Source organism: Diplotaxodon limnothrissa, linkage group LG18 (assembly GCF_057381915.1).
Source record: "Diplotaxodon limnothrissa isolate DT_005_m linkage group LG18, D_limnothrissa_male_GT1.1, whole genome shotgun sequence".
NCBI classification, from domain to species: Eukaryota; Metazoa; Chordata; class Actinopteri; order Cichliformes; family Cichlidae; genus Diplotaxodon; species Diplotaxodon limnothrissa.
This window is the reverse complement of record NC_140613.1, coordinates 14,653,658-14,663,029: the sequence shown is the minus strand read 5'-3', so window position 1 is coordinate 14,663,029 and position 9,372 is coordinate 14,653,658. Positions and strand designations below refer to the sequence as shown.

Sequence of the window (9,372 nt, the reverse complement as noted above, 5' to 3'; positions counted from 1 at the left end):
CTTTCCAAAATAAAAGCTATACTATCCGCTTCTTCTGGGCTATATTCTCAGCAGCATAAGGAGAATCATGTGCTAACAGCTGTCTAAATGACTCGGCTAAAGTTAGTAGCATGCTTTTTGTTTTTGTCTTTGCACTAGGATGATGTCGGCGTAAATGTGCAGTCATATTCGTTGTGTTCCCACTAGTGCTTTCAGGTTAATCTCGTTGAAATGACCTTAACGCCACAACACGGCAAATCTCCGTTAACGAGCTACCACCGATCGCCCCGTGCATGGGGCTAGACGGCCAACACGTTAACGAGCTAACTGCGCTAACACACTAGTTCCCACCCACGTAATTGAGCATTGCATGGCACATCCAACATACTGTTTTACTTTAGTCCATGACGCGCTTACCTTCAGGGTCATACGCCACATGAAAACCAAAATAATTCCAAACACCACATCTGAATGAGGGTGGGGGAGGTGCCCTGCGCTCTTCCTTCTGACTATGCTGTCTGTGTTGAGCGCTCAGTGGATCTGCGCTCGACAGTGCAGCCTAGGCGGAGTAGTCGAACGCAGATTCACTGAGCGCTCAACACAGACAGCATCGTCAGAAGGAAAGTTGATAAAATAAATTACAAATGTTGTATTGTTCGATACATATGCGTACCGAACCGAAAGCACTGTATCGAACGGTTCAATATCGATACGAATATCGTTGCACCCCTAACATTTACATCATCGGTATGATTTTTTTTTCTTGAAAAACCTGAGGTATGCAATCAGACACATGCCGTGCTACTGTGCCACATGTTTGTTTGTCGGAAAGCTCAATAAATGATCCAGTTAAAAAAAAATATCTGAGCCTGAGACACATCTCTTTTGTCTGATTTCATGAAGGTAGACCTTGCTTACAAAACATTCTACAGAAGAAGCAGAAATTCAGTGTAAAGAAAAGAGAGGCAACATGTCAAATGAACAATTTTTGTCATCTTTGTTTCCTCAGCATTGAGAATACAGTAAATGTTTCCCCATAAGACATCTGAGTCTTCTGGAATGAATCATAAATATCCGGTCGTTAAGTCTGACGTCACTAGCCATGTCTGGGCCTAAACTCCGCTGCAGGTCCATATATCAAACGATCACTATGGCATTACTGAGAGTTGGAAAACTGTCTAAAGTCTTTCATCTTTAATAAAATGATCAGTGTTCTGCTCTACCAGGTGTAACAATTGAGTTTAACATCCAGGCATCCATGAAAACGGAATTTATGACATTTAACGGAGTTAGAAGTTAGCAGGATGTTAGCTCGCTAGCTTCTATCTAAATACAATATAGCATGTCCTGACTGCGGGGTTTTGGAAACAAATTAAAACATACAACTCTGTTATTACTTCCAACATAAATAAAGACAGAAAACTAAACAGCAATGACGTTTATAGGGTTACTGAAGTTTGGCTAGCTGGTATATAATGATGTGCTACGTGACCGCTAGCGACACAGCTATGTTAGCATAATATAAACAAGCTAACTTTTTTCCACTCGATAAAAGTTAACGCGAGTGTTCTCGGTGGTGAGGAACAAATGTAATCGCATGGCAGGATGCTGTAAAAGGATCAAATTTCAGCCAGGAGAACAACTGAGATAATCCATTGAAGGATATAAAAAAAACAACAACAGCAATAGAATAATATTAAACACAAAGTGAACCCGTCATCCTTCATTAAATAGGTTCTTTTAGATGTTAAGGAGGAATTGACTTAACCAGGCTGGCGGAGAATGAAGACAACCGGACACCTGCAGCAGATGGGGAATCAGTGAACTTTTATTGAGACAGAGACAATCTCTCAACACAGCTCACAACAGGAGATTCCCAAGATTTGCTGTGAGGATGAGTATATATTCTCTAAAACTTACAGGAGGGGGTTGTGAGGAAAGTGCTGCATTAGCAGAAAAACAACTCCATAAAAGGAAATCGGCCTTGGGTGTTCTAGCCTCTTCGCTTGCAGATATCTTCCACCTGCAGGATGAGGCGATCGCTTCTTATCGCTCTCAAGGCCAAAGTCGTGAGCACACATTTTATTACACAGTTGCACAGTAACTTTAAAGCTGAACAATATTTAAAGCTGAATAATGTTTGATCAGATTATATTTTCTTCAAATCCCCCTTTTGACCCATCTTAAATGGGTCAACACACAAAAATAAGTAACATTCAAAGGAACACAGAGACGTGTCGAAGCCTGGCTCGAAAAACTCCTCGGGTCTTATCATTTGTCTTTATCTGTCATTGCAGATGAGGAGAAAAGAGTCCAGGCACCACCCTGCCCAGGGGTCGGCTGCAAGCAGTCTCGGTTCCCGATGAAAGCAGTAACAGCTGTCCTGCACACAAGGATACAACGAGTTAGTGCAACCAGGGTAGTGACACAAAATTAACAGTTCCTGTAACTCAGCAACCAAAAAGCATAAGTAATGATAAAAATGTGGAGAGTACAGAGTATACTATAATAATGAGAGATATAAACGTGAAAATGTGAAAGAATAAATCAACCATAAAATAAACCCAGAACGGTAACTGCTAAGGACATTCAAAAGTGAATATGGTAAAACGTGAGGAAGGGGTGTGGAAAAAAAACAATTTATATCCAGTGGTGGGAGTACACATTCGCTCAGGCTTAAGTCCGGAGACCCTGAGAACATCGCTTAACCCTCACAACCCGACCAGACACAGTTCAACCAGATATATCCTTCAAGAGGAAGTGGGTGAGGGAAACAATTAATAACAAACCTAATACAAAACACCACAGAGAAACAACCATTCTAGAAGAATTTAAACAAGAGAAAGACGATAATGGTCGTCACCCTCACGATCAGAGTTTTCATCATCCGTTGGCGAGGAGGTGGGAAGTTGACTAGCCAATAAAGGCATCTGCCGGGCGAGATCCTTATCCTCAGGAGTGAAAGCTGTAACAATCAGTCTCTGGAAGAGGGATCGAATGCATGGAATACAACAGCAACCGCAGGTGACTAGGACAGCAACAAAAACTGAGATGGAAACTAGGATGGAAGCTACAAGGGCCTTATATTTGCCAAACATGTTAAGCCAAGAGTCCCACATGGCAGTATCAACGCCCGAGTGTTCCTTCATTTTAACAGTAAGAGCTGTGAGACCAGTAATAGCTTTAGTGAGGGAACCATCAGGAGCTGTGTTATTGGGGATATAGGTACAGCACTCCTGACCAAAAAGGCTGCAGACTCCGCCTCTTTCTGCGAGGAGAAAATCCGTTGCGACCCTGTTTTGGAAAGCCATTAGGGAAGTGGCAGATAACTGTGCATGCACAGCTTCAAAACCATCTCGAGTGTAATTAGCCAACAGTTGCACATTAAAGTGAATGTAGTTAATTCTGTCTACATTCGCATTTATTTCAACCATCCAAAGTATCGAGGCCCATCCTGCTTTAACCTGGTCTCGCAGTTTATATTCATCGGGGACCCCACGGGGTATACCTACAGCATCAATATAGGTTGGATTATGAGCTGAACCTGGGATTAGAGAACGTTTAGAGCGGCGTTCAGAGGAGGATGGGAGGCCAACTTCGTGTACTTCTATAGAGAGATCTACTGGAGTGACTGAAACAGGTAAAATAAGAGTTATGAGAGCGCAAAGACCTGACGCATCCCGAGGGAAACCATCATATAACTTGTTTTTGCCACACCACCACCACAAATCAGCCCTAGCCGTAGGTCGGAAGTTTGGTTTCATAACCGTCATCTCAGTGCACCAAGAAGAGTTCAAGCTACCTAGTTTTACTGCATTGCCAGTCAGGTTAATACAAGTGAAATTGTTCACAGCTACATCTGAAGAAAAGAAAGGTGGTTTATTAGAGACCGAGCGTTGAGTTTTAGGAAAGTGGTTTTCCAGATATGAGCAATGACCTCGTTTTGTATTGTTCATAAGATGCAGGAGGCATGCACTATTGACTGGCGCCGGTACAACTCTTAAAGTGGGGCGGGCTCCCATACAAACTATGCAGTCGGAAGCCGTCTTGTCAGCAGCTTGTTCAGCTAGTAGTAACCAGTTGTTTGTTGCTCCAGAAATACCGGTTAAAATTTGGAAGAGGTCATCTTTAGACATTTTATCTGTGTCTACAATGCGTATTCGGCCGTTTCTCCCCCCGTTTGTATATGTCACCGGGGGGCCATTAAAGGTGGGGTTATCATCTTTAACTACAGAGCTTGGAGCTGCACCAACGCTAGGGCATATTTCCATTTGCCAATACAGGGCGGTGCGATCAGTCCAAGGGGCAAGTATAAATTGTTGACAGGAGGTCAAGGCCAGATCCTTTAGGGTAAAAATTAAGCCTGAAAGATCCGGTTTTTTTGCTATTCTGAGCATATTTTGGTTTCTCCAGTGCAAAGCCTGACCCCTAGAGTGCTTGGACCAATCGAGGTCCGTTTCTGACACTAAACTGGACCACTTCCACTGATGCCAACCTCCCAGGGTTATATACCACACTGAGGAGGAGAGATGTACTGCAAGGTTAAAAAGATCCCCCCCTTGGTCTTTGGTGACGGGAGTGACTGGGAAGCTAGCGAAATCTATTTCAACTACCCAACTTTTATTGTTGGGGACACAGAGAGTAATCATTCTAGTCGTACTTGGGGTACAGGAGGTAACCGTGTCTCGTTTCTTTCTAAATCGATCGGGCGTGGGCAAAACTGGAGAGGAAGTGGTGGGCAAGACCCTAGGGGCTACATTTGTCAGATTGGGACTGTCAGAAAGGGGCGAAGCTTTTGAACTTGAAGGTGTCAGAAGTGTCGGGGGCCCTTCACAGATCAGGATTATGCCAATGGGAATGAGACCCAGGGCCAGGAAGCAAACAAAGACGCAACATCTTTGCCTGCCTGTCATTTCAGGGGGAAAGGGCCAAGACATGTTTACTTAGCTTGGATGTCGTCTAATAGAGGATGATGGGGCACAGAAAGGTGGTCCAGTTCCCCCCACCTCGCCAAGGGCGTGTTCTAGGAGTTAAAGAGCAACAAAAAGTATCAGTGACACAACTTTAAATGAGCTTTCAGCGGTTAAAACTATTGCAATGTAAAATGTAAATCTTAAAAACTCAAGCCAATATAAAAGCAAAGTCATAAAAGATGTTAAAAATAGAAAAATAAAAATGTTTAGTTCAGTATGAAGAACACCCCCTTTTGTAACCAGCCGGCTTGTAGGTTGAGTTTTGGCTCCCTCAAGTGGTTGGTGATGCTGTTGCAGCTCCTTCTGACAGGTCCTTCTGCACCTCTCTCAAGGTTCTTCCTGGTTCGGTGGCAGCAGCGCACTGTGTGTAATGAAACCAGGTGTCACCTTTCCCTTCGAGCCTGACAGCGTGGGAGGTCCGCTCTGTTATGCGGTAAGGGCCTGTCCAGCGAGGCTCAGCCCACTTTCTCTTTGTGACTTTCAGGAGGACGTAGTCCATTCCAGGTGTAGCCGCCTCTTTCAGCTCTTGCTGGTTTCTTTCAGCGACCTGTGAAGAATACTGGGCAACAAAACTGCGGAGCATGTTATAATATGTCCTCGGATCGAGGTCTGAATCAGCTTCATCCGACATTAACAGGCGAGAGGAGGGGCCAGGAAAAGGCCTGCCATGCTCCAACTCAAATGGAGTGTAACCAGAGGTTTGATTTACTGAGCATCTTATGGACATTAATGCAAGAGGCAATGCCTTAACCCAATCTAATTTGGTCTGTGCACAGATTTTAGCCAATTTAGTTTTTAGAGTTTGATTCATCCTTTCCACTTTCCCCTGGGACTGGGGGTGGTAAACTGAGCCAAACTTATGTTTCAAACCTAATGCGGCTTCAACCCTCTGCAGATCGTGGTTCCTGAAATGTGAACCATTGTCCGACCTTATGACCTCGGGAAACCCATGCTGTGGTATATAATGATTAATCAGACACTTCACCACAGTTCTACTGTTTTCACTTGCTGTCGGCCAGGCTTCTGGCCAACCTGAAAATGCATCCACAGCCACCAGCAGGTACCTGTAACTACCTACTCTGTCCACCATGTCTGTGTAATCAATGATTATTTCTTTCCCTGGGCAAAGTGGGATGGGGAAGTACCCTGCTATTGGCTTGAAGGCGGGCTTGATTCCAAATTGGTTGCACTCCTTACAGGTTTTAACCATGTATTTTGTCATGTCTTTTAGATAAGGGTGCCACCAGCCAGCTAAGTTCCTCATCATTTGCGCAGGTCCCACATGCCCCACTCCATGTGCCTCTTCCATTGCTGTCTGTCTGACCCCTGGCGGTAGAATGGGCCTTCCATCTGGGCCACGCCAGACATCTGTGTTTGTGGCCCCTCTTGTTACCCATAATGATTTTTCCTGGGGGCTGGCTTTGTCCTGTAACTCTCTGATTGTGGCTAGGCCTAGTTGTATGGGTGGTCTTTCTGGAGGGGGTGTGGCTTCTGGGTCCATTACCATAATCAGGGAGGGTAAGTAACCAGCTGTCTGCTTAGCTACTAAGTCGGCCTGTTTGTTACCTAATGCCACTAAGTCTAGTCCGGCACTGTGTCCTTTGCATTTTACCACTGCCACCTTAACAGGTAACAACAGTGCTTCCGCTAATTCCCTCATTTCTATCTCATGTTTAATAGGCTTTCCGCTGGCTGTCAAAAAACCAGCTCTTAGCCACTGCTTGAGCTCCACATGCACTGCTCCCACAGCATAAGCTGAATCACTGTATATATTCACTTTCTGTCCCTTTCCCATCCTTAAGGCTTCAATCACCGCTCTCAGTTCAGCTCTCTGTGCAGACTGTTGTCCTGTCAACTGCTCTGCCTTCACTGTTTTCCATCTCATGTCTGTCTGTTCCACTATTGCCCATGCAGCCTTCAACATTCCACTTTCAGTTCTGAAACAACATCCATCTGTGAACCAATCTTTTTCTGCATCCATTAGAGGTTCTGCCTGCAAATCTGGCCTGATTTTCTCCTGTACCTGCACAACCTCTTCACACATATGTGGTTCCCCCGATCCCATGTGATCAGCCATGTTTATGCCTTCATGTGAGTAGGTGATGTGTGGTGCTTCCAAAATGGTACTGAGGCGTCTCTGCCTGAGTGAAGTGAGTGTGAAGGCCTGTGAGGAGACGTAGGCCACCACACTGTGTGATGTCAAAATTTTTAGTGGGTGGTTCATCACTATGTGTGCTGTTTTCTGAATGATTTTTGCAAGTCCAGAAACGTGTTGTGTGCACGGTGGGTGGCGTTTTTCAGTGTTGTCAAGCATTACGCTTACATATGTCAACACTTTTCTCTCTCCCCCTTTTTTCTGGAACAGGATACCATTGATATGGGTTCCAGTTCCAGAAACATCAAGATGAAAAGGCAAAGCATAATCTGGCACAGCAAGGTCAGAGGCGACAGAAAGCTGTTGTTTTAACTTTATAAACGCCTGTTCTGTTTCTGTAGTCCATGAGAGGGGAGCAGAGAGGTTTCTCATGCCTTGTTCATTTACCAAAGCGCGCAAAGGGGAAGTAAGGCCAACATAGTCTGGGACATAGGTCCTGCTGTAACCAGTCAGGCCTAAAAATGACAACATGTCTTTTACAGTTAGAGGTTTTGGATGGTGCAAAATGGAGTTCCTGTGTTCTGGGGACAAGGAAATACCGGACTGTGAGACCATGCGGCCTAGAAAAGAAACCTGTTTTCTTGCAATCTGTAGTTTGGTTTTGCTCACTTTAAAACCTGTGTTGGCCAGGTGGTGAAGTACCACTCTGGTGGCCTCCAAACAGATGTCAGCCGTGGGAGCAGACAGCAAAAGGTCATCCACATATTGTATTAACATACAGTCAGATGGTAGTGGGCAGGTTTGTAAAAGTTCTTTCAAACACTGATTAAACAGTCCTGGGGAGAGGGCAAATCCCTGTGGTAAGCGAGTGTAACGCCATTGTCGGCCTCTAAATGTAAATGAGAAAATGTCACGCAGTGACTCACGAAGTGGGAGGCAGAAAAAGGCATTAGCCAAGTCAATGCAGGTGAACCAGGCATGAGATGGTGGGAGGTTGGTCAAGGCAACATAAGGATTAGGCACAGGCAAAGTAGGAGTGCCAAGTAAGGCATTAATCCTTCTCAAATCATGTGCCATTCTGAACTTCCCCGTGCCTTTTTTCTCAACGGGTAGGATGGGCGTGTTCCACTTAGAGCAGGAGGGCTCCAGGACACCGGCAGTGACCAAACCAGAAATTGTTTCTGCAATCCCAGCCTCAGCCTCCGGTCTGTGTGGGTACTGAGGCTGCCACAAAGGGGTAGCAGATGACAGTTGAAAAGAGACTGGCTCCACATCAACTAAACCTACATCTGTGGGTCCATGGGACCACAAACAATCTGGAAGAGAGTCGAGTAAAGGCGCAGCATCACAGTGGTCTGTGTGTTCTCTGCCATGTGACCCGCTGACCACTCTATGTTGCAGTGTTGAGGAATTAAAGCAATCATTTAAAATTTGGTATGTGTTGGTAGATGGAGAAAACAAAACCTGTGGGAGTTTTGTAGGTGTCCAGTCAGTGGCCGCAAGGGAACGTTTAACCATTCCACCCAGCTCCTTAGCCTGGTGTCCAGGATGTAAGGCCAGTGACACATGGGGAGCTGCCTCATCAGACATCATGTACCACTGTAATTGATCTGTTGTAAAAGTAACCGCTGCTGCCACTCCCTCCGGTGCCGCAAAAATGCACGACATGTTCAGAGACCAAGCCCGCCCCTCACACTGCTCTTGGAACATGTGCTGGTACCAGGTGGTGTCATGCCTGTCATAAAACAGTGTAACATGAGGTGGGTCAGGGGGAGGGACATAAGGATGTAGGAGTGAGAGCCACGGCCGCCATTGCTGAAAAGCAGTACAAACTCCTGGTTCAGCAGGTGTTTCAACTTCCAATAATGCCCAGTAGATGTCAGCAGAGTCCGCTAAACAGGAGGAGGGTTGCAGCAGAAACTGACCACCTCCCTCTGGCCCATCAGAACAGGGAAGCACAACACCAGTAGGGAGAGTCACAGTTAGGCCTTGTGAAGAGCAGAGTATCGTGGCTCCTAATTTAATCAACAAGTCTCTTCCCAGTAAATTCACAGGAGCCTGTTTTGAACACACATAGCTGTGTAACAAAGTCTGATCTCCAACCGTTGTGGGGAGGGGCACGGTGTAAGGCAGAGTTTTAGGTTCCCCAGATATGCCCACCACTGTAATCACTGTGTCAGTAAGTCTTTCACGAGCAACATCCTTAATGGTGGAGTACGTAGCTCCAGTGTCCACTAAAAAGCTGCTTCTTCTTTTATCTACAGTTATGGACAGCATAGGGTCCGCCGTTGTCCCTTCACCGTCCTGGGCAGTCTGTGGGGTGTC

General features: G+C 45.5%; 1 protein-coding gene across 1 annotated transcript; it reads right to left on the bottom strand.

The window, feature by feature from the left end:
- Positions 1-2,548: 2,548 nt before the first annotated feature.
- LOC146613283 (uncharacterized) lies at positions 2,549-4,916 on the bottom strand. The gene has a single exon (XM_085377484.1). The coding sequence runs from the start codon at positions 4,914-4,916 to the stop codon at positions 2,811-2,813; it is 2,106 nt and encodes a 701-aa protein (XP_085233610.1). The 3' UTR covers positions 2,549-2,810.
- Between the last annotated feature and the right edge of the window lie 4,456 nt (positions 4,917-9,372).